This window comes from Drosophila ananassae, chromosome 3R (assembly GCF_017639315.1).
Source record: "Drosophila ananassae strain 14024-0371.13 chromosome 3R, ASM1763931v2, whole genome shotgun sequence".
NCBI classification, from domain to species: Eukaryota; Metazoa; Arthropoda; class Insecta; order Diptera; family Drosophilidae; genus Drosophila; species Drosophila ananassae.
Window position 1 is genome coordinate 26030633 of NC_057930.1, and position 23632 is coordinate 26054264.

The 23632-nt window shown below is 49.2% G+C and overlaps 2 protein-coding genes across 8 annotated transcripts; one reads left to right on the forward strand and one right to left on the reverse strand.

Annotated features, from left to right (window-relative positions):
- Positions 1-34: 34 nt before the first annotated feature.
- Positions 35-16319, forward strand: LOC6497639 (arf-GAP domain and FG repeat-containing protein 1). Of its 4 annotated transcripts, none has more exons than XM_001961622.4 (6): positions 684-1205; positions 12593-13419; positions 13691-14236; positions 14406-14606; positions 14676-15016; positions 15220-16319. In XM_001961622.4, exons 1-6 carry the CDS (start codon positions 1036-1038, stop codon positions 15256-15258), a joined length of 2124 nt encoding a protein of 707 aa, XP_001961658.2. In that variant the 5' UTR covers positions 684-1035; the 3' UTR covers positions 15259-16319. The 4 variants fall into 4 exon arrangements, with proteins under 4 accessions (XP_014761763.1, XP_001961658.2, XP_014761762.1 ...); XM_014906276.3 differs by lacking the exon at positions 684-1205 and adding an exon at positions 7401-7541; XM_014906275.3 differs by lacking the exon at positions 684-1205 and adding an exon at positions 7637-7654.
- Positions 16320-16854: 535 nt separating this feature from the next.
- Positions 16855-23614, reverse strand: LOC6497891 (cytoplasmic protein NCK1). 4 transcript variants are annotated; one of them, XM_001961621.4, is made up of 6 exons: positions 23078-23614; positions 20138-20611; positions 19875-20079; positions 19022-19367; positions 18510-18956; positions 16855-18452 (listed from the first exon to the last, which is right to left on the reverse strand). In XM_001961621.4, the coding sequence occupies exons 2-6, from the start codon at positions 20544-20546 to the stop codon at positions 18243-18245; spliced, it is 1617 nt and encodes a 538-aa protein (XP_001961657.1). In that variant the 5' UTR covers positions 20547-20611; positions 23078-23614; the 3' UTR covers positions 16855-18242. The 4 variants fall into 4 exon arrangements, with proteins under 4 accessions (XP_001961657.1, XP_014761868.1, XP_014761870.1 ...); XM_014906382.3 differs by having other exon boundaries at positions 20138-20665; XM_014906384.3 differs by having other exon boundaries at positions 20138-20771.
- Positions 23615-23632: the final 18 nt, after the last annotated feature.

The following is a 23632-nucleotide window of genomic DNA, read 5'->3' on the forward strand; positions in this document are numbered from 1 at the left end:
TGGGATTTTGAGGCGTTATCTGTAGCACGACGTGAAAAAGTTTGCTCCCACCACCTGGTCACACTAAGTTGAGTTTTCGAGCCGTTGAGTTGGAGCGTCGGAATTTCGGATTCGCGTTTTCTGTTGGCTGCTCTTCGCGTTTCGCGTTGCTGTGTTTTCGTTTCGATTCGTTTTTTTGTTAAAAACCACCCAGAAGGGTCAGGCAGCCTGGTGACGAGTGCAGGCGCAGCGTCGAAATCCCAACCAGAGTCAGAATACAGCGACCGCAGTCGCAGTCGCAGCCGAAGAGCAAGTGCAGCAGGGAATAGTGCAAATAAATTGAATTAAAGCTAAATAGAGGCATATGCCCGCTCGCTGCTGTCCGCGTTCGCGTTCGCTAAAATGCTAAGTGTACGGGGCATGAAAAAGTAAACAATAACAGAAGCTCTCGAGAAAAATTTGTTTGTTGCCGTATTCCAGCAAAAATAAACACAAACACTTGTTTGTTGCTATTGCTATTACTGTTCCTGTTGTTGTTGGTGTGGTGTGTGCGTGCGTGTGTGTGAGAAGAAGAGGAGGGGGCAAGGAGAGGAAAGGTCAAGCCGAAAGTTGCGCAAAAAGACGGGGCAGGCCAGCGGAGAGTTACGTCAGTTACATTACGGATATTATCCGATCCAAGCCGATCTGATCGTTTGAAGCGTGACCCGGAAAGCCAGCAACATTCAGTTCGTCTACGTTTACAACAGTTCCGCGCCCCACGCTGCCTCCTCGTACCGCTCCGCCGTCGCCCCCTTCGCGCCCTACGCAGCCGAGCGGACGTCCCACCCCCGACCTCATCCTCCGCCCCAGGAGTTGCTGCCCTCGGACACCGAGCAGCTAGCCGACGAAGAGGAGGAGCCGGAGCCGGAGCCAGAGGAGGAGAGAGCAGGTAGCGGACCCTCCATCAAGCCCCTGATCGCGATCGCAGCCAGCCAGCGCAGCTCGCAACCGGAAGCGGCAGGAAGCCGACAGGAAACAGCCAAGGAGGCACCGACCAAGGAGGGACAAGACACCAGCATGGCGGTGGCGCGCAAGAAGCAGGACGACAAGTACCTGCTCGCCCTGCGCGAGCTGGTCACCAGCGGGACGGGGGGCAACCGGCAGTGCTTCGACTGCGGCCAGAAGGGACCGACCTACGTGAACATGACGATCGGCTCCTTTGTCTGCACCCGCTGCTCCGGAGTTCTGTAAGTAGTTCGATGGAATTTTCCCGAAACCCTAATCCCAAGATCATTCTAGGCGTAACAATGGCAGCCTCCTACTCAGTTTCTGCGAATTACCAGTCGGTCTAGTGGGTCTCGGCCTACCTCTTGATGTTTCATTGAGAAGTAGCCCAGGTATACGGGGCTCTGAAACATGGGTAGGTAGGGTAGGTGGTTCCCTCCGTTAGTCACGCTCTGTTATGGAACCATGGAAGAAGTAGCTCCGATAGCGATAACCATATCTTCGGGGCTTAACAACCTCGATTGGATCGATTCGTGTCATTGCTCCTTAATGGCTTATAAATAGACTTTAATTTTCAAAAATATCAGTCTCCTCCGAACCAATCTTGGGCCTGAGGAGTCTCTTTGTTATCGTCGCTCCGTAGCCCCCACAGCTTGAACTTGTCGGACGTCGATTTTCGATCCGAGAGTGGAGTGACCGATAATTTCCGTTCGATGCAGCGGATCCCCATCATTATTTTGTGTGAAAGCGAAAGCAATTCCGAACAATTTCGAACAATTTCGCACAATTTGGTTTCCTTTCCTTTTCGAAATGCAAATCGAAAACAAAAAACTTTCAATTGCGGCTGCCACTTTTGGGCAGCAAACGAAAATTGTTTTGTCTCTGCCGGTGGCGCTTTCTATTCGTATTCGTGTTGGGGGCACCCCCGCACTCCATACGCCGCCCGGCAGCTTGGCGTCGGACCAGCAAGGACACCCCTTTTCAAGTAATTTGCCAAATTGGCTTTGATTTGTGGGCGCTGTTACGGAATCGGGGTCACACTCCGACTCCTCCGCATCAGCATAGCTCTCTGCTGGATGTGATTTACGCATTTCCGGATCAAGCACATTACATGATTGCTCTTCAACTTCCGCCCAGGTCCAGGTCCAGGTCCAGAGTAGTAGTCTCCCACGACCCACTTTGGGCACTCCAATGCTCTCAATTGGACAGCATGCGGGCTGGGTTCCCATCTGATTCCATCTATCAGCGAACCTGGCTGCAAGTGGCCAACTGCGGTGCACTCCCCATCTGGCCCAGCGGTGACTCATTCCCATTCCTTCGTGTCGTATCCTCAATCATTCGAGTGCTGTTGCCAACTGGCAGGGGAGCCAGGGGCTGGCCAGGGGTTGGCATGTAAATGAAAAGCCGCATAAATGCCGGGGACAGAGAACAAAGGCACTGCGAGAAATAATTGTAGCATGAAAGGCACAACTTCTTGAGGATATAAAGTACTTCTTCATTCCTTTCTCTAGGTGCAGGAGGAGCAGGGGCGACTCTCCAGGCGACAACGAACTTCCTGGCAGACTGCAATGGCGAAGTGCAGGGAATACCAATGAAGCCCGCTCCGGCCAAGTCGCTGGAAATTGCTGTGCATGTTCAGCCCTCCTCAGAGTCCCGACTGGCATGGGCTGGCATGGAATCCGCTGCAGACCGGCCGGCCAGTTAATGGATAGGAGGGGGGGCAGAAACCAGTCCGACAGCTTTTGCAGCGGCATAGTTGTGTGTATTTTCGGGCTGCTGTCGCGGCTGATGTGGCTTTTCTGTTGCTGCTGCTGCTGCCGCAGTGCCTCCAATTGCAGACAAATTGTTGCACCTCAATCAAGCAGCAGTTGCCGCCATCTGCTCTCTGCTGGTTGGGGAGTGTGAGTTGGCTTTGGCCTCCTTAGCCATCAGCACCAGGGTTCAAAGCTTGCTGGCTCATAAAAGTCATCAAGAAAAGTCAAGAAACTTGTTGATTAGATAAGGCGAAGGAAAGCAGGAGGAGGGGGGATTTGGAGCATGTTCCATGGAACGATGAGCCACTTTCCCAGACAAGGCGGCCTCGTCATCATTCCCGATGCGTATCCAGGTTTGCCACAGTCACGGCCAGTCGGATATGGCTACCAGTTCTCTTTGGGGTTTAAGCAACTAATTGTTTTGAGAAATAATTCCATTCCAGAACAGCTCATTAACTCGCAATGTTTCGTTTCTTTCAGTTTCTAATAGCTTTTTTGCAGATACATATTGTAGAATAATAGCTAAAGTCTTGGGAAATCCAAAACTTGAAACCCTAATCTCTTGAAATGAAACTGTTTTTGAAATTCTTTGCAACTGATTAACTTTTTACAATGTGCCATTTCCTGTTGTTGTTTTTTCTTTAGCAAAGTTTGTTTTTTAAATGTTCCCTAGAGAGTAGGGTGTTTGGAGGTCTTTTATCTGGGATGAGGCACCAAGAGGCACATGCATATATGCGTCAGCAGGCATGTGAACTGTGGACTCTGACGCCCCACCAGCCTCCTCGCCAGCCCACCAGCACTGCAGTTGCACCGCCACTCGAACTGGGCCAACTGGCGCGACCGAGGCACGTCCCAACCTTTCTCCCATCGCTGGCTCTCTATCTTTCCCAATGACTCGTCGTCGTCGTCGTCGTCGTATGTAAATTTTCGATTATGAAACAGCATAAACATGGCTGCGTTTGACAGCCCCCGCCGGAAGGGGGGCAGAGAATCGAGAGGGGCGCACTTTCACCGCGCGGTGTCAGCTGTGCGGCCTTTTTATTTCTTTCCTTCCCTCCGCCACGAAGAGGCCAAAACAACAAACGAAAAACGAAAAACGACAAACCAAAAGAAACCTAAAAGCCAAAAGCCAGAGCGTAAGAGCAATTAAATATAAATAAGCGGCCAGAAACAAAGCATGTACTGCGGCAGAGCACTCCCAGATGGCTTGAAAAAGGTAGACCTTCCCACTTTTAGCTCTAATAGCGCTTATTTTATTCCAAAATTTATAATTCTAATCAGATTCTGGCGATAAAAAATATAGAAAGTAAATGAAACCTTTGGAGGAAAGGTTTCTTCAATCAATTTTATTGAAAAAGTAGTTCCAGAAGTAGTACTGCACTATTTTGGGAGTATAATGTTATGGCATTATGTATATTCCTTATCAAAAATATGGTTTATGACAACTATACCTTTCAAGGTTGTTTTTTAAACCCAAATAGACCCATTTGAGTATTTTAAGATCTATAATTTGAAAAATGTTGTTTGGAAACTTATAATTCTGCTTAGTTTCTGGCATAAAGACACATAAAAATCACTTAAAATGTTAAAGAAAAGCTGTTTTGAATAGATTGGAAAGTAATATTATATTAAGAGTGCTCTATTAAAAATTAAAGCTTTCTATCAAAAATATTGTTTGGAAAACACCCACAATCACATACATATATTGCAAAAATGTATAATTCTGCTCTGCTCTCACTAGAGTTCTTCCTGCTAGAGGCATATAGACATATGGGAATATAAAAATCGAATAAAATGTTTGAGGAAATGTTTTTGAATAGCTTTGGAAGGGGTTAGGTGGGTATTGAGATAGGGAGAGTGTGATAGGAGGAGATGGATGGGGGAGGCAGGCAGGCCACCAATTACTGCGCAGTTTTGATTCATTCGAACACTCACACACTCGCACCAACACTCACTCGCACACTCGCACTCAAGAGCCGCATAAAAGGTGTCGTTGTTGTAATTGCCATTCGTTCCTTTGTTTAGCTTTTAGCTTTTAGCCTCCCCCTCCCCGCCCTCCTTGGCCAACTGCCCTCCCCCACCACCCCCTAGCTGTTTTGGCGCTCGCCTTGAAATAGAGATTTCAATTCTATTAATAATGCAGAGGCGCAAACGGCAAACGACAAGTTATTCGGCTCTCGATTCTCCTCCGGCTGGGAGTGCAATTCGAATGGGAATACATTCCGACCCGGAGGAGCTGGGTGTGGGGCCTAGGGGAGGGAGTGCTCTAGTTTGGGCCTCGGGTGGCATTCCCTCGGCGCCCTCGGAACAGCTGGAGAGGCCAATTAAGAGCGACGGAGAGTGGAAGGCGCCGCCGCCCGCCTGCCCACACAGAGATTTATGGAGGCCTTTTGGAGCCTGCTGGGTGCTCGATTGCCTCTGGATTGGCAAGTCCTGCCGTCAGCAAGGACAGTGGAGCAGATTGAATATCCACTACTGAAAGTTAAATACATAGATTGGAAAAGTTTCAGATTCATAATCTTCTCAGTTATGGCCAGAAGTGGCCTGTTTTAGATACAAATTCTGTATCTGATGGCTTCCGTAAATGAAATGCCTCTGTTTTCAATCAATTGGCTCATAAATCCGATAAATTGCTTCCACTTTTTGAATGAAAAACAACCACTGTGGCAGTCTGCAGAGAATCCGGAGCAGGAGATGGCGTAATCCGGCTGCCCACACGGCTTTGTCCGAGAAATCTCGCTGGCTGGCTGGCTGGCAGAATGGCAGATCCGGAGGTCCTTCTGCATTTTTCATTCGCCAGCCACGGCCACCGAAGGAGCTCAAGGCTCTTTGGGCAATTTGCAGCTCTGGCTGAGACGGCGGCCTGGCATTATTAAAATATTCATAGAGTCCTTCCCATCCTGCCCCTTGCCGCGGAGGACTGCCGCGTTTAATTTATTTGTGCGACAAACGAGGCGACGACTCTGCGCCAAAATCGAAAATAAAACTTTTTAATAAAGAGTATAATAAGGTAATTTTTTAAGAGTTTCTCTCAGTGCACTCGGTTATAACTGGCAGTGTCACTGGCATGGATAAGCAGGCCGGGACGCCTACACTAGTCGGCCTGGGGAGCTGAGAACGGGAATTGGAATCGGAATGCGTGGGATTCTCTTTCCATCTGGCCTGGCCCGGCCCGGCCTGGTCTGGTCTGGCCTAATTGAGTAACGCCACACCAAGAGGGGTGAAGTGGGGACTGCAACGGGAGAAAAAACTGCAACGTCTGTTGGAAATGTTTCCAGTGGCGTTTTTTTTTCGTTTGTGACTCGGCATAACTTTGTAATTAAAATGCTCCGCAGCTGGACAACATTCGGTATTCAGAGTGGGTCAGCTCTTTTTTTTTTTGTGGGTCAGCGCAAAAAAGCAGTGGCTCAGCTCCCGACGCTCCCTGGCTTTCCAGTTTTTCAGATCGACTTGTGAATGAGCAAGTTGGGCCGTGAGAGCCAGTCCGGAAATATTCCAGAGCGGGGATCCAGAGCAGTGTCTGCGGCTTTATCGGAGCTTAGCTTTGTATATATAGGGTAGCTGTATCTGAGGTTTCCCCCTCCCCCCAGGCGACCTTGAGCTCCAATTTCCCCGAGAGCTCTTGACCGTGGGATCAGAGTGGCTAATGGGTGGGAGGGAGGAGGGAGAACGTGTCTAGTCCGGACTTTTGCCTTCCGTTCGACTTTGGCCCGGAGCCTTGGCTCACTTAGAGTGTTTGCCGACGAGTCGGTGTCGGTGTCGGCGAGGTCAGTTATTTAGTTTTTAGCGGGGAAGAGCTGAGAACACAGAACCAAAGTTGTCGCAATTTTCATTTATTTGCCAAACAGAGACTAGCACCTCTCGAAACAAGTACAGTATGGCTACAGTTTGGTGGACACTACAGTAGGAATTATATTCCAAAATAAAGTGCAGAAATTTATAATGTTTACGCTTCGAAATCCCATCACATGGGAAGCGGAAACAGATGGTTCTGTTTACGGAAACTTCTACGCAGCGGTCTAAACTAGGAAGAGAAATGTATTCTTCCCAGAAGAATCTAACTAGTGGGGCTCTACTGTGTATGTAAATCCCAAAGATTTAATGCCCCATCCCGAGGCCTGCCTTGTGTGTCACTTGGCTGCGGTTGGAAATTGAAACCAATACCATGTGGTATTTTTAGTTCTGGAGAAGCCTCGAGCTCCCTGCTACCGGCTACCGGCTACGGCAAGTGTTCCAGCTTCCAGCCACCCACACCCACAAAGGCCTGTTTCATCACCTCGCTCGTCGGTTGATTCATCGATGGCTCTTGGCTTTCGCGGAGGTCAATAGCAACGGAAATATCTGCTCCGAGCGTGCTTTATTACTCGTTCTGGAGTTTTATTTCTGAGCCACAAACAATGGCAGTCAAGAACCAAGAACCAAGAACCCAGAGTCAAGAGCAGACAAAGACCTCAGATGACAAAGCCAGCCGGGTCGCTAATTAGTTTCCTTAATTGCCCTTCGATGCCAGATCGCAGATCGAGAATGGCCCAGGGGTGCGCTTAAGGGGCGTGATTCCAGCCCCCCCTCGGATGCGGATTTTAATTCGCATTTCCCCGTTCCGGGGGAGTCGCCATTCCTAGACCGTCTCCCACTTATCGCGCTTGTCATCCGCATGGGTGGCTGTCTGATACGCATTACGCCGGACCTTCCCGCCGGGTCTGGCGACAGTCGCGTTCCAAGCTCGTCGCCAGTCACCGCTAGTCGTCTGCCAGAAGCAGAAAGTCGCAATCCAAACAGTGCTCTATCCCCGATTAGGAGCATTCCGTAGACGGTTCCAGTGCAGTAAGTCCCGGAAACAAATATTATTTAAATTCTTTGAAATCAATGGCTGTGTTTTGTGTTGAAAACAAAAAGCCAGAAGTGCCAGAGTGACTATCAACCTATTTCACAAAAAGGTATACCTTTTATTGATTTCAAAATAAGGATCTTCAGGAAACGATCTGAAGTGTTGACGGGCAAAGGCCATATCTCTGTCGGTATCTAACCGATCCTTGAGCGATATCTGCATAAAACTACACTAAAGTCCCTGAAAAAATATAGATTTCTATAGATTTTTTGATGAATTTTTCTTAAAGACCCATACGAAAAACTAGAAGATGCAGGTCCTGTGCCTTTGTGACGCCCCGCGAAGCCCATATCTCGAACGATATCCATTTGATTTTTAAGCGGAATATCCTAAAAGATTCCTGTTTCCAATCTTCAAAAATCTGCTTCAAAATCACAGGTCAAATTTTTCTATCCATTTTTTTTTTTAATATTTTGTAGGACCTTCTTCAAATAATGGGGAGAAGTAGGGGGTCTGACAATATGACCACTTGCGATGGCCATATCTCTGCCAATATTCATCAGATCCTCGCTAGGAATACCTTAAAAGATTTGTAGATAGATTCCCCATTAAACTGCATTCAAACCTGAGAATAAAATATTTTTTAGATTTTTTGTTGATTTTCCTGATGGGAAATGCGAAAATGTATGAGAGTGCCCCCCATGGCCCCAGCTTTAGCTATGTATATCTTTACCAATAATCATCCGATTCTAAAGCGGAATATCTTAAAATATTCGTAGATCGATTCTCTGTAGATCTGGTTAAAAATCTGGAAACAAAATATTTTTTAGATTTTTTGTCAAAATTTTCTGGGGAGTCTCCTTCAAAATTTTCAAAAATGCATAGGTGGCCCTATATGACCCCGATGGAAGAACATATCTCTGACAATTTGAAAGCGATTCTTAAGGGGAATACCTTAAAAGATTTGTGGATCGATTCTCCATAGATCTGCATCAAAATCCAACACAAAATTTATTTGTTGACTTTTTGTCAACTTTTCTGGTGGACCCCCTTTGAAATATGGGGAGATGCAGTCAGTCTGACAACACGACGACCTACCGAGGCTATATCCAGGTCTATATTCACCCGATCCATAAGCGGAATACCTTAAAAGATTTGTGGATAAATTCCCCATCAATCTGTGCAAAAATCAAAAAACAAATAATTTTCCCCACTTTTTGTAGATTTTTCTGGTGGACCTCCCCTATCTCGTTGAACATTAAATTGTTTTTATTTTTGGACTCGGTTCCAGACAATTGATTTCAACTCGAGCTGGTATTGATGCTGATATTATTGATTCATAAAAGTCGTAAAAGCCAGCCACTTTGGTGGGTTTCGTAAGTAGTCTCTAGCCGCAAACTGGTCCAGATAGTGAGTGACCTTAGAAAGTGTTGTGTTGAGAGAGTAGGGCACTAAAATGAAATTAACACTAGGAGTGGCCCTAACTGGCTGGCTGGAATAACTGTAATGGCTGTTCCAATGGCCCCAGCCTCAGTGGTGCTCTTTCTCCTGCCCTCCCAGAAGTCGGACGGGCAATGGCTTCGGGCAAGGTCTTCGCAGTCCAGTCCCCAGACCCCCGGAGTCTTGGGTTCTTCGGAAATTGACTAATTGCCTTTCTCAGCTTTGCAGTGAATGTCTGCCCCCTCCCAGAAATACAATGTATGATATATATATATGATATTGTGGAGCTTGCGAAAGTTGGCAGAGTGACTCATGAGGGGAAAAATTCAGGAATTGCGTGGAAGCTCGTTGTTTTGTTTCAGTTTCAGTTACAGTTTCGGCTTGTATATGGAAATTAGTAGCTCGCTGAAAGGGTATACTAGGTAGGAGGTATGACTACGTAGTAGTATTTGAAAAACAACAGATCTCAATCGCTTCTGTTTACTGTTTCGACCCAATAATTCACCCACAAATGAGCAGGGAAATATTATTGATGATATTATAAACAGAGTGGCTATAGCTAATCATGAATCTGTTTCTATATTCTACAAAATAGATGTATGATTCAGAGCATTGATCTATAATTTAAATAATTATCCACCCAATGCCATAACTAAGCCATCTGAGCCCCCTTAGAAATCAAAAGTTCAAATGCTCATGTGTGCCATAAAGTGTTATTTATTTTCTGTCATAGTTTAGTTTGCAGTCTGCCGTGTTTTGCGGCTATATCTGTTGCTATTTTCGTCATTTCTCGCTACTTGTTTTTTACTTTTTAGCTCAACACTCGACGGAGCTGTCGCTGTCGAAGTTGTCAGAGCCGGAGACCTTAAGCGACTTCCCATCTAAACGTCATGCGGTGGGGTCCCAGTCCGACTTTTGTTTGATTTTAGCCTCTAATTTTTGTACTTCATAGATTGCTCTTTCATTGTTTTTGCCTCTCAGCTCTTAAAGGTTTCATTTCTAAGGTGGATTTGGTGCCGTAACGAGTTTTACTTTTGCTTTTGTTAGAGACTAAGGCTGAGTCGTTTTTTTTTTCACGCTGAGTGCGCAAAATGCGCAAAAAACAAGTTTTGCACTTTTGAGCAAGGAAATCGCTGCTGCTGCGGCTGCTGCTGCTGGTGCTGTGATTGTAAGCTAAGCTTTTTGTTTATCTGCATTACAGTCTCAGTCTGTGTCACAGCCTCTGCCTCTGTGTCTGTTCGCTTTAATTTTTTCGTTGTATCCACTTGTGCCAAGCACGAAGCGAAACCGAAACCGAAACCGAAACCGAAACAGCGACGATCCGAGATCCAAGATCTCAGATCTGGGAATCTCCATCCATCCGGTGGCTCGGACGGAGGCTGTGTGGAAATTCCCAGAAGTGGCGACTAGGGGGTGGACCCTCACCACTTGACGGAAAAGTGGCTCATAAATTCGTTGCTGTTCTTACTTTTTAGCTTATAATAATAATGAATGTAACCTTTTCGACCCAACTTTATGGCTAAGGTCACCCAACTTTAAATGGCTTACAAATTAGTAAAAAGATATTTTAAAAGCCAGTCACTTCGAAGATATTTCTGTACGACTTTGAGCTTTAAATGAGGCATAAAATGGGTAGGTGTTGGCAGTCCCCTATGCCCTGGGATGACCTCCATGAGGTGTGACACAGTTTCTGTTCTGGCAGCTGCCTTGTCGACTCCCAATTAGCATTTCAATGCATTCTCCGGTTTCCATTGTCTCCCAGCTGGCCATCCAAGCACTTACAGACTGTATCTAAGTATCTGAGTATCTGCAGTTCCTCAATTATCACTGAAATGCTAAAATGCAATCCGCTTTCAAGCCAAATAGATGATCTGTGTTAGAAGCATTGGGGGTGTTGGCTTCCAAGAACCTGGTTAAAAGGGGACTGTCGCTGCACCTGCCACTTCCCACATCACTCGGCTATTCGATTTTATTTTTCGCACTAACAATGGCCTCAGCTGGCGGAAATTTGCAGTCATTACTGTGGCGATTGTCAATTACCTCTGCCACTGCCTCTGCCTCTGAGCGTAAACGGTGGGCGGGGCCCAGTGAGTGCCTCTAATGCCACTACTGCCACTAGTGCCGTGGCGGCCAACTTTCACTTTCTCCGCAGTGGCGCTGGATTTCAAAAATAGCCACACTGCCACTGGCTGCCACATGGCATGGCATTCTGCTGCTCGGTCTTGGTTTTATTTTTATTTTTACTTTTTTTTTTTTTCCCCATTTCCACTCGCAGCTGCCACTGCAGTTGCAATGGCAGCCACCCCCTCCTCCTTGGGTGTCTTAATCCCAATCCTCTAACGAACTGGCCGTGCGTGCTCTGCGTGGATGGGGGCCACTCTGGTTGCCACTTAAGTGGTGTTGGCACTGCTCACTGAAAAGTAAATAGGATTAGAGCGCCGAGTAGAGTCGGAAGGCCACTTTGTGAGATCGGGGTCACGGTAGGTGAAGTAACAACCTAATAAGGTTACCCCCATTTCCAATCACAGTCCGGCACTACGCACTCAGTTTCCACCGTACTGGTGTGCCTGTTGCTGCGGCGATGGACTTCCTCCTTCCTCGGGCTTCACAGATCATTTAGTTGCCGGCGGAAGTAGTCCTCAGTCAGCTGCCTTACTTTAACCCTGCTCCGCTCCGCTGGTCACGGCTTGGAAGTGGTAGGTGGTGGTGCGAAGGCGACGGCGGAGGAGGAGTCTCTCCACTCCACTTCACTTAAGTGAGAGTTGATTGTTTCTCCTCGCAGTCTTCTTCACTGGCGCATCACTTTTCTCCGCTTTTCTTTGTCTTTAGAATCAATTTTCCAGCATTAGGATGAGCCGGAATGAAGGCGCTGTGATGACAAAGGACTCCCCGAAAGAGGTCTCTGCATGCCACTCCCCCTTCCCAAAGATTTCTTGTCTCGTGATGCTCCCTATTTGTTACATCCATGTAATGGCCAGACTGTTCTGGCCCGTTTTGGCCCGGCTAGTTGTTAACCGACAACTAGCAACTACCATCTACCAACTAGCAGCCAACTGAAGCCAGTGGAGCGTTCATGTGAGACGTCCAGTTTGTGGCTTGTTGTTGTTGTTGTTTGGCTGTTGCCATGTTGGAGTCTCTGGGCTGGCCGTTCCATGGGGCTTTACTGGTTTTCTGATGGCTCGTTCGTGTGCTCGTTTCGTTCGGGAAATTCGTGAAAAACCGAAATTAGCCGTCGTTGCTTGGCGAATTTGCTGGAAAAGTCTCCATCTCTCCGCCACTCCGCCACTCGCCCCTCCGGGCGCCCATCAACGCCCCTCGGTTTACTTTATGGGTTTCATTTTCCGTGCCGTTCTGGCCACTCCAAGTGCTCCAATCGCTTCGTTCTGGCCCCAAGGCCGGCGCAATTCATTTGCGCAATTAACCAAAATTGAACGGCCATTTGCCGGGCCATTCCGGGCCCAAGTGGGTCAAAGAACCACCACCTGACTCTGCTTTGGTGCGGAATGGGGGACAGTTTTGGGGGAAATCTTGAGCAATTTCCATAATAGAAATAAATTACTTTGGAGGCACTGTGAAAAAATAATAAACAAACATCCTCTCGTTGCAGACGCGGCTTGACGCCACCACATCGTGTGAAGTCCATCTCCATGGCCACATTCACCCAGGACGAGATCGACTTCCTGCGGACACACGGCAACGAGCTGTGCGCCAAGACCTGGCTGGGCCTGTGGGATCCCAAGCGGGCCGTCCACCAGCAGGAGCAGCGCGAGCTGATGATCGACAAGTACGAGCGGAAGCGGTACTACCTGGAGCCGGCCAGCCCGCTTAAGTCGCTGGCCAACGCGGTGAACCTCAAGTCCGCCCCAGCACCCAGCCACGGGCAACAGAACGGCCACCACAACGGATACGCCAGCATCCATCTGACGCCGTCCCAGCGCACCACGGCCAACGGCCTGCAGAAGATGACCCACTCCTCCTCCTCCTCCGGCAGCTCGGCGTCCATCAGCCGGCCGAGCCACCACCACCACCACAACCACAATCATAGCAGCAGCAACAACAACCACGACGCTTTCGGGCTGACCGGAGGACTGAGCAGTCTCAACAGTGCCGGCTCCACGTCCACGGGCGCCCTCTCGGACACCAGCAGCTGCGCCAGCAACGGCTTTGGCGGGGACTCGGACTTCGTAGCCGACTTTGGATCAGCCACCATTTTCGATGCCACCTCGGCGCGCTCGGCCGGATCGCCGGCTGTGTCGTCGGTGTCCTCCGTGGGCTCCAGCAACGGGTATGCCAAGGTGCAGCCACTGAGGGCGGCCCATCTCCAGCAGCAGCAGCAGCAACAGCAGCACCAGCAGCAGCTCCTGAATGGAAATGGACACCAGGGAACGGAGAACTTTGCGGACTTTGAGCATGCTCCCATCTTCAATGCAGGAGGTGAGTCTGTCGGGAGGAGCCCTTGTCTTCCATTTTAAGTTCAGAAACACAGGACACTTTATTAATCATTATTTTGAGAGTACTCCGTCATAAACATTCCAAATCCCAATACCACCGAGCATATGCTTGTCGATTCACATGCTCCTGCACCTTCTGCTTGAACGCAATGGCTTAAGCTTTGGCTTCCTCAAGATCCTGCAGCTTCCGTAGCGCCTGCCGCTCGCCTCCGTTGAGCAGATCTCTAATCTCTTTGTTTTCCGGCTGATCCCAGCTCTAACCATCCACAATTGGGTCAGCGATTGGAGCAGGCGCGACTTCCACGATCCCTTCGACGATTGGGACGAGTCGCCGCCTCAGGTCTCAAGTCCGCCTCCGCCTCCAGTTCCAGTTCCAGCTCCAGCCTCCGCTCCAGCTGCCGTTTCGCTTCCAGTTTCTTCAGTAGCCTCACCGCTTGCCACCGTTCGGGAGGAGCCAGAGTTGGCGTGGAACTTCTGGCAGGAGGAGATGCAGGTGGAGCCGGAAGAGCAAGACTACTCCGCTTTTTCACAAAGCACTCCCACAAGCTCCTCCAGCGCCGGGGAAGCACCCGCGTTGCCCCTGTCGCCCTCGAATCCCTTCCTGCCCTACCTCCTGAATCAGCAGCCGCAGCCGCAGCCACAACGCCTCCGCGAGGAGCCCCTCTCCTCCGCCTCCTACTCGTACTTGTTGTTTAGCTCGATCTCGAACGACTCGCAAGAAGCGGCTCAAGTCCAGGCCCAGGCGGAGGATGAGGAGTCGAATATCCTAAATGCCAATTTCCATGATTTCTTTACTTGGAGTAAGTTTTTCGGTTGCCTTGAGTTGAGTTGAGTTTCTGTTTTGGTTGCGTTTGGCTCGTTTCCGTATTCCAGTTGCTGTGTTTTTAGTTTCTCGTTGAGTTTTATGTTCCTTTTGATCCCTGGATGACCCTTTCCCATCCTTTCATTAACTGGATATGCCCTTTTCAGGTGCACCTTTGCAGAATGGTCATGCGACTAGTCCGCCGAAGAACGGCAGCTCCGGTATGGCGCCCACTGAGGACCGGTATGCCGCTCTCAAGGATCTCGACGAGCAGCTGCGGGAGCTGAAGGCCAGCGAGGCCACCTCGGAGGCGCCCACGCCCACCAACGGCAACGTCGGCAACGGCTTGCCCGATGCTTTCGGCAGCGGTAAGTCCTTCAAGACAAGAATTCCTTCCCTCCCAAGTACTCGCTAATTGGATCCTTTGTCCTCCACAGCCGCCATCCTCAACAACAATCCAAATCCCTTCAAGGGCCAGCAGCAGCAGCAGCTCAGCAACCACGTGGTGAATCCATTCCAGCAGCAGCAGCAGCAACAGAATCTCTACGGCCAGTTGACGCTCATACCAAATGCCTACGGCAGCAGTCCCCAGCAGCCGCCGAACGGCCTCCAGATGGGCCATCTTCTCCAGCAGCAGCAGCACCAGCATCAGTCTCAGCCCCAGACGAGTTTCTTTAATTTTAACAACAACGGGTTCGCTATTTCCCAGGGCCTGCCCAACGGCTGTGGCTTCGGAAGCATGCAACCTGCCCCGGTTCTGGCCAACAATCCCTTTGCAGTGAGTATGAGGACGGCTGAGGTGGGCCTGTTTGCCAACTGACTTTGCAACTGAGAAGACCCAAAAAGTCTTGGGATAATAGATAAGGACTGTTTGGGTTCAGAGTCAGTTGGTAAACAGATTGCCGGCTTGTAACAGCTTGCACCTTGGCTATGTTTACCCAAAATATACAAACTTCTTAAACACCTTCGCTTCCCTTGCAGGCCAGCGGCGCCATGAACACCAACAATCCATTTTTATGAGACCCGACGCGGAACAAGCCGCCCAAGCCCCTCGCCGAGTGGCTGGGGCGCTGAGCCAGCGAACAAAAAGCGGATTCGGAGGGCCCGTCCTCGGAGGAGGCGCTGCGAGGGAACCGAACCGAAATTAGTCCATTTAACGAACAATAGCATTAATCTATATACATAATACACGCCGGAGAGCACTCTCCGTGTACATAAAGCGAATGTGTACACGCCGCAAGCTCCGTGCCGCTCCAGCCGGCTCCTGACCGGGGGCGGGTGGGTGGCGTCGATATATTCTTTTATATGGTAACTCTATTCTAACGTTAACCGGAACCGGATAAATGTATTTGCCGTGCTCCCTAGAACTCTCTTCTTGTACTAAGCCCACACATGCAGAACTCACCCAGATTCTAACTCGAGCTTGGGCCAAGCCAAGTGCCGCCACAAACTAACTAAACTACTAACCTAGTGGCCCAGCCTCGATTTCATGGATGATTCCCATGATACATGTATTTGTTTTGTGCTTGTCCTCGTCCTAGTTCGTTTCGTTTCGTGTTTGTCCCTTTTAGCACCTGTTTTGCGGATAAGAACTCTCTGTCAGTTATTGATTGTGTGGCCTTAATAAGATTATAAAACTATATAATATAACGTACTACTACATATACGAATATAGATACAGATACAGATATATACAATATGCTTTTGTACCTAATGAATTGCTTCTTGTTTTCATTGCTAATCAATGTGCTAAACGGAAAAAACGTAAAAAACACTTTCGTACGTGCGATATCGTATGTGCAGATTGCTCAACCTTAGTTGCACACCACATCGTCGGACGTCTGTACATATTCTGTCCGATCGTAAGCCCCATGTAATACCCAGAAAACAGAGCCCAGAGCCCCAGAGCCCAAGCCCATCCATCCATCGACCCAAGTCCATGACTCAACTCACCTCACCGCTCACATGTCCAGATAAGAAGCAAGAGTTTTTCCATTTTTAGCCTTAACGTGTCAAACATTATCGAAGCCTTAACTTTATTTAAACTACGGAATTTCAATAAAAACAAATAAGAACGCTGACGTTGTTTGTCTCTTATTATAGCCATAGTTCTTTTCCAGTGATCGTTGTAGTGCTTTGGATGTAAATGTCACTTAACCTTGACATTTGTTGGCATACTTTTGGGATGCTAGTTGTATGGCATAGAATCTAGGACTAATTTAAGGACTATGTAGAATTATATCCTTTAAGAATAGAATCTGGATGTTTTAGGACTACCCTATAGAATTATATTTTATATATGGAATCTGAATTCTTAAAGAATATGATTCGCGCGGTTCCCACTGCATACGTACAGCCCACCTCCCGTCCAACCTACAGAGTGACGCTGCCGCGTAACGTACGGCTCGAATCGCGGGAATAGATCCGAGATAGTTTAAGCGAAGAGCAAAGTGACAAGATGTGGTAGAGACCATTGTAGTCCGAACGGAAGGATATGATTATATAGCCTATTCTTATGCCAATGCTTAGACTATAGAATCACATCCTTTTAGCATCCATAGTTCTAAAGATCCTGTTTCCCCAAAACCCCCCAAAAGTAAGTAAAATATCAGATCCTTTAATTTTCTGAATGTATTTTATTCATGTCCGTTTCGGTATAATTTCTAGTTTGTTCTCTTCGTCTTTAGTACTAGTTGGTTTAGCAATCGTTTAAATTACTATAAATTATTTAAGTTTATTTTACGTACTCGTATAATGTAGATTTTATAATTTAAAAATTCGCGTATGAAAGAAAAGTCGAAAGTCATTTCACTGGCAGCCACTCTTTCTCCCGTCCTTTCGCTAATTACTCTCCTAAAATATCTTCTAAAATAGCTAAATTATCGAGTTAAAAACAAAACAATAATCGTAAACGTAGGGCGGTTAAAATGAACTCTAAAACAAAGGAAAACAAAATAATAGCATATAATAATTATTAAACAGAATTTAAAGCTGGAATCGCTGCGGTCTACTAATCGTAATCATCGTAATCGTAAATAATAGTACGCGACCTATGCCTGGAGAAGAAAGAGTGCCTAGGTTAGCATCGCATCACTGTACAGTATGGCCTATGCTTGAATGCCGTCCTCCTTCTCGGCCAGTAAACGATTAGATTATTTTTTTCTTTTTCTTTTAAATATTTTAGCGGAAAAACGTCGCCCGTAAATATCGAGTGTATGCTGGTTATATCGTAGTCGATAATTAATGGTTGTTACGAATAACGAAATGACTGTAGGAGCGATCCTCACTCTGGCTGTGTGTTTGGGTTAGGTGTGTTGGCCTCCTGGAACCGGAACCAGGTCCAGGACGACCACTATGTATGTACAGACACGAAGTGGAAATCTGCGGATTGGCTACGATAGTACGTACAGTACGGATAATAGACATAATATGTATATCGTATCATATCTCGTGTTACACGTTACATGCCCAGTATTCTGGCTAAAAGCGATCTCCCTTCAGGAAGCGATCTGTGTACATTAGTCAGCTACGACTTGCGTTAGAGTATAGTATAATATGTGCACATGTATGGTATGTAATATGTAATGTATTGCATCTTGACACCTAGAATTGCTCGAATCGAATGTGATTATTTCGTTAGTTATCCTCTCTTGCCAACATAGCCAATGCGCTAATTTAGTTAATTCAAGTATATAAAAGTACAAAAACTCTTTCTCTTTCTCGTGGGCCCTATATACGGGTTGTGTCGTTCACCGACCAACCGATCTATATACACACGCTGCTCTCATCCGAACTCAATTTTGAATCCAAAACGAATCATAATCGAATCGAATCGAACTGAACTACAATAAACTACACTTCGCGCCGAGCTGAGCTGCCTACAATTAGCCTTGTGGTATATCTTTGTGTTGCATATGTGGATGTTTGCTGAATACGGGTAATATGGGTTTTGGATGCTGAGATTCAAATTCAGATTCCGATTCCGGACGCTTCGGCAACACACTTTACGTGCCATTGGCCTTCGGCAGGGACCGCACCAGATACAGCTTCTCGCCCTGCTTGTTCGTGTAGATGGGCGCTCTTTGGTAGTGGTCGACCAGCTGGTCCAGGGAGTGGAACTTGCGCTGTCCGATGCAGTACATGTTCTGCTCCACGTGCACGCGGAAGTGCTTGTTGCGTCCCGGTGCCTTTAACGAAACCGAGTAATCGCCCATCTGCAAAGGATACATTGTTAGAATCTGGAGAGGAATGACTAGAAATCAAGCACTCACGTTAGTCTCACTGTCTCTGATGAGGAAGTCACCGTCGTGGCCATGGCCGTTGAGCACCGTGTCGCACTGGCTGCGGGTTATGGCTCCGTAGTACCACGACTTGCCCGCCAAGTTGGGACGCTCGATCGGCTGGCCAGAGGGCTGCGACGCAGACTTGTTGCCATCGTTGCGGCGCTCCATGGAGTCGGTGCCGCCACCACCGCCGCCGGCTCCTCCGTTGCTACCGCCATTCCCGTTGCCAGCGGCACTCGTGTTGCGATACGGCGTGGTCAGGTAGTCGTTGAGCTCTTGGAGATAGTTGCGTGGAACTAAACCGACTTGGCCCTGGTTGTTGCGAGCTTTGTACCAGTCTGGATCGGAGGCTGGCCGATCCACGATCTCCAGGCGATCGCCCTTCTCGAACGAGAGCTCCTGGTCGTTGTTTGACGTGAAGCTGTAGAGAGCAACCTGTGGATGGGGGATGGGGAGTTACTATCCAGTTTAGTCTTGAGGGATCTGTGCCAAGGACTCACCACAATGTCGAGCACATTCTCCGCCATGGCATAGGTGTGGATCTCTCCATCGTTATCACAATCTTCCGTTGTGTAGTTGCTGGGGAACCAGCCGACGGAGTTGCCGCTCTGGCCGCGCCACCATCCGTCGTTGGACTTCTCCAGGATGAGGATCCGGGTGCCCTTGGTCAGCGATAGCTCGTCCGGCTGCTGTGCCTGGTAGTTGTACTTGACGATCGCCGAGCCGATGGCCTCGGCGGGATCGGGGGGCAGTCGTCGGGACATGGTCGGGCTTTCGATCTGGCGCGAGGGCGAGCAGTTGGGTAGCGTCTTCGATCCGGAGCCCTTTTTCACCTTCTTCTTGATGCTGCACGGGGTGGAGAGAGAGAGCAGAGCAGAGGGATAGACCGGGATCAGATACGATATCGTACGGAATTCAAAGATAATTTGAAAGGATTCGGATTTGTTTTGTTAGTGAGACTAGTTCTAGTTCGGTCGGGGTTAGTGGGGTTCTCCGAATGAGCTCCGGAATCGGAGTCGGGGCAGGGCGGGGCGGGGCTCGATAGACAACAAAATCAAAACGAATTTGTTATCTCGGATACGAAATACAAAATACAAAAGCCGAAAGCAGTAATCTCAGGTAGGTAACCAAAGCTAAGTAGGGGAAGGCGCAGGAGGAGGAGGAGGTGGAGGGCAGGAGGTCAGGAGGTCAGGAGGCGGTTAGTACGGATACAGATACGTCTACGGATTAAATTTTCAGATACAGATACAGATACAAATAGAGATACTGAGAGCTTAGTTCTGCTGAAATCAGAGCAAGAAGAACGCTTAGGTTTAGTCAGGGACGTGGACCGAGGCCAGGATTCGGACGCACCTGTCGAAGAGCGAGGGCTTCTCCTTCTTAACGTAGTTGCTGGGCACATAGCCGGACTGGTTGCGGCTGTTCTGGACGCGCCACCAATGCTTCGAGTCGTCCAGCAGCAGGTAGCGCTCGTTCTTGCGCAGATCCAGCTCCTGGGCCCCTTGCGCCGCATAGTCATACTTGGCTACCACGTAGCAGACGTCTTCCTGAGATTTGCCTGCGAACGGAGAGAAGGATTAGACTTGATCCGATTACGAGTGGATAGATGGACTCACCGTGCTTCATGTTTCCCGCCATTGGTTGGGTTCCAGTGTTGCTGTAGCACCCGCTTCCGTTGGCGCCTCCGCTGCCGTTGCCGCAGTCGAGCGCTGGTTGGCCGAAGGTCACACTTTTGTGCTGGGCACTGCACGAGGAGGCGGTGGACAGGGTGCGGTGATGTAGCTGCTGCTGCTGTTGCTGCTGCTGCTGCTGCTGCTTGGAGAGCGACGAGTGCCGCTGATGGTGGGCAGGAGAGCCTGGTACGGGTACTGGTACCTGAGGGCGGTACTGGTAGATCTGATTCTGGTTGAGATTCAGGTTCTGGTGCTGCGGCAGCTGTGGCGGATACTGTTGCGAGCTGCTGCTGCTGCTGCTGGCTGAGGAGTCGGGGATGTTGCGCACGAACCGCTGGGGGTGTTCCAACATTCCAGACTGGCTGCTCCTCCGCCTGGGGGGGATACCTGGTCCTCCAGTTGGTTCAGCTGCTGCTCCTGGAGGCAAGAGTCAGTGTTTGGAGTCTTGGAGTTGGACTTTCGAGATTGGATCTGGATGATGATGATGATGTGGATGTGGTGATCGTGATCGTGAACGTGATGGGTTATGTGGCGCTGCTGCAGGTGGCTGCAGGAGCCTTCAGTCCATGCATTCTTACTGGGGGCGTGGTCAAGGGCGTGGGCGTGGGCGTGAATGTGAGCGTAAGCGTGGGCGTGGCAAAAAGTAAAACGATAAAAAGATGGAAAAAGCAAACGCAAAAAACAAGCGGAGCGGGAAGGAAGATGAAATAAAATGCAAATCAGGGTTGGATCTTGGGCGGATCATGGAAGCGGAGAGTGTGCCTGGGAGAGCGGCTAAGAAGCGTGAAATGATTAGCTTAACAGATCCCTCCAAACGAACTAAAAATTAGCGCGATTAGACTAGGTTGAATGTCTGGTTTTTGGGTCAGATGATGATGAAGAGTGAGTGTTGTGTGACTGGAGGGGGGAGATCATGTGGCATGGTAGGGAGTGGGAATGGAATGGGAGAGGGAGAGGGGGAGGGAGGCTGGCCATTCCAGTTAGGCGGCAATTAAAATCTGAGCAAGTGAAAGTTTTCCAATTGAATCCAATTGCCGGAGCAGCATGGTTATCGATTTGTTTACGGCTGCCGGGTGTTGGAGAGTCAAGAAGTGGCCTCCAATTCAGGCCAAAGTGCCAGTCAGAGACTGAGCCATGCCGACCGCAATGAGTCACAAACGGGTATTGGCTGATCTCTAGCCTTGCCCCGGCTCTTGGCCAGCAGTTCGTTGGCCAGCAGAATCAAAGTCAATGTCAGGCCGCCCCAAGGGCCACAGGTAATTAAAAATCAATAAGTGCTAGACTTGGCTAGGCCCAAGACGCTAAGCCCCCGTGTGTGGTTTCACTTTTGTCTGGCGGCTGAGCGGGAAGCCCTCCATCTTAATGGGTTATTACCTAAGCTGGAGCTCTCTTAGAGCCAAGATGATGTATCAGTTATGAGTTATGGACTTTATCGATGATGGAGCTTCCTGTTTGGAATTCTTTTTAGAAGCGATAACAAGTGGGAACTCCACTCACCCCCTTTGACTAACTGGTGGGCAAGATATGGGAAAATATCAGACCTCCGCGAGTGATTCACAGCCACCGTTGTGTTTGTTTTCGTTTTTCGGACAAACTGGCCGGGCGGAGAAAGCTGAAACTGAGACTGAAACCGAAACTGTAACCGTGACAGATGGCCACCCGCCCAGCAAGAACCTGGTCTCTGATAAGGAGGTACTACCTGGCTCTGGTGGGTGCCCCCAACGAGAGGAGGAGGAGGAGGAGGAGGAGGAGGAGGTTGTTGAACATGAAACGCTTCGCTGGCTGCCTGCCAATGAACTGCACCACCGATTGGCTTGGATTTTCTTTGGCTTGGCAATTGTTTTGTTATTGTTTTGGGTTTGGGTTTCTGTTTGGGGCTTGCATAAGCCCAAGAGCCAAGACAACACAAGACAAGACAAGACATTGACAAAGAAAGCTCTTGGGCTTGGAAGAGGGGGCTCTTTAGTGGGAAACCATCCGCCAAAGAAATTAGAAATTATGTCGTCTTCCAGAGAAAGAGTTGCACGTGCTGGAAGGGGGCATCCGATCGGTTCCATTCCAGAGCGTATCTGTGACCACTTCAGGAAGCCCTGCCACCAATCTGCTGGCAGGGCTGCCCCAAAAACGGGCCATTCTGTTCTATCCGAGTGAGTTACGACTCTGGCTGCCAAGGGGCACAGTCGGCGGGGGCGGAGAATCGAAAGTGGGGCATCTGCTGGAAGCAGAGGGCGGAGGGCAGGCGCTTATCTGGGGTGTCGTGGGAGGCGGAGAGGGCATCCCAGCAGTACGGCCTGTTTACATAAGATCACTCATTCTGCGGCCGAGGAACTTCATTTCGAGTTGATTAAGGGGAATGGGATTTGTATTGGCTTTTTTTTTTTAATTTTTAATTCTCCACTCCGTGTTTGTTGTTGTTGTTGTTGATGATGTTGTTGTAGTGTTGCCGGGGGAGTCTGTGGCCGTGCCCAGAGTCGCGAGAGCTGCATAGAGCTGCTGCGCAAAATCTGCAGGAGGTGGTGGTGGCTTTGCCGCAGGAGGATGCGCCGGGGGGTGGGGCACAGGCGACGGCAGGGGGGTAGCAGGATGGCTCGATAGCGGGATGGCAGGATTATTTCACAATCCAAGTGCCAGGATGGCACAGTTAGCCGTCAACACGACCATGGTTACCCGAAAAAGTGACGGCGGCTAAGGGTTGCAGGACACGGGGCGCCCACCCGCCCACCGAGGCCTTTGCACCACCAGGTGGTGGCCAGGAGCGAGAGAGAGAGAGAGCGCACGAACAGGGCGCGACAGAGAGAGCAAGACAGACACACACAGAGAGAGAGAGAGAGAGAGGCCAAACAGGAGCTGAAAGGAGCAGCCGAATATTTTGTGTGTACCTACCGGAGACGACTGCGACTGCGACTGCGGTGGCAACTCCTATTCCTGCCGAGTCTCCTGGCACTCCTTGCTCGCCTTATCGGTGTCCCTATCCGAGCCTATGTGGCTGTGTGGAGTCCTTATGCCGAGTCCTTATGCCTTGTAGCCAGCGGCCCAGCCCAGGTTGGATGGAGGAGGATTCGCCCCGCACTGCACTTCACACTGCCAGTCTCTGGCTCCTGCTTTCGCCAGGCTATTGCACTTTACACACACTCTGCACACTCGAAATTATAATTAAATACTCCGCACAACGCACCTAGTATGTGTGTGTCGGAGGTGCGTGTGTGTGCACGGGTTGCACGTACCAATGCTGCAATCCGGAATGGAAAATGACACACGGCCTCGGGGCACTCGACTCTTTTCGGGCTCTGCGCGGTGCCAGCGGGCTGGTTAATACTTTTTACGATTCCGGTTCTTAATCCTTGACGATTTCGCCGGAGCCGTCTTCCGTCTTTCACCAGGGTTTATTGAATTTCTGGCAATATCGGGCTCACTAGAATCTGGCAACATCCGAATGGG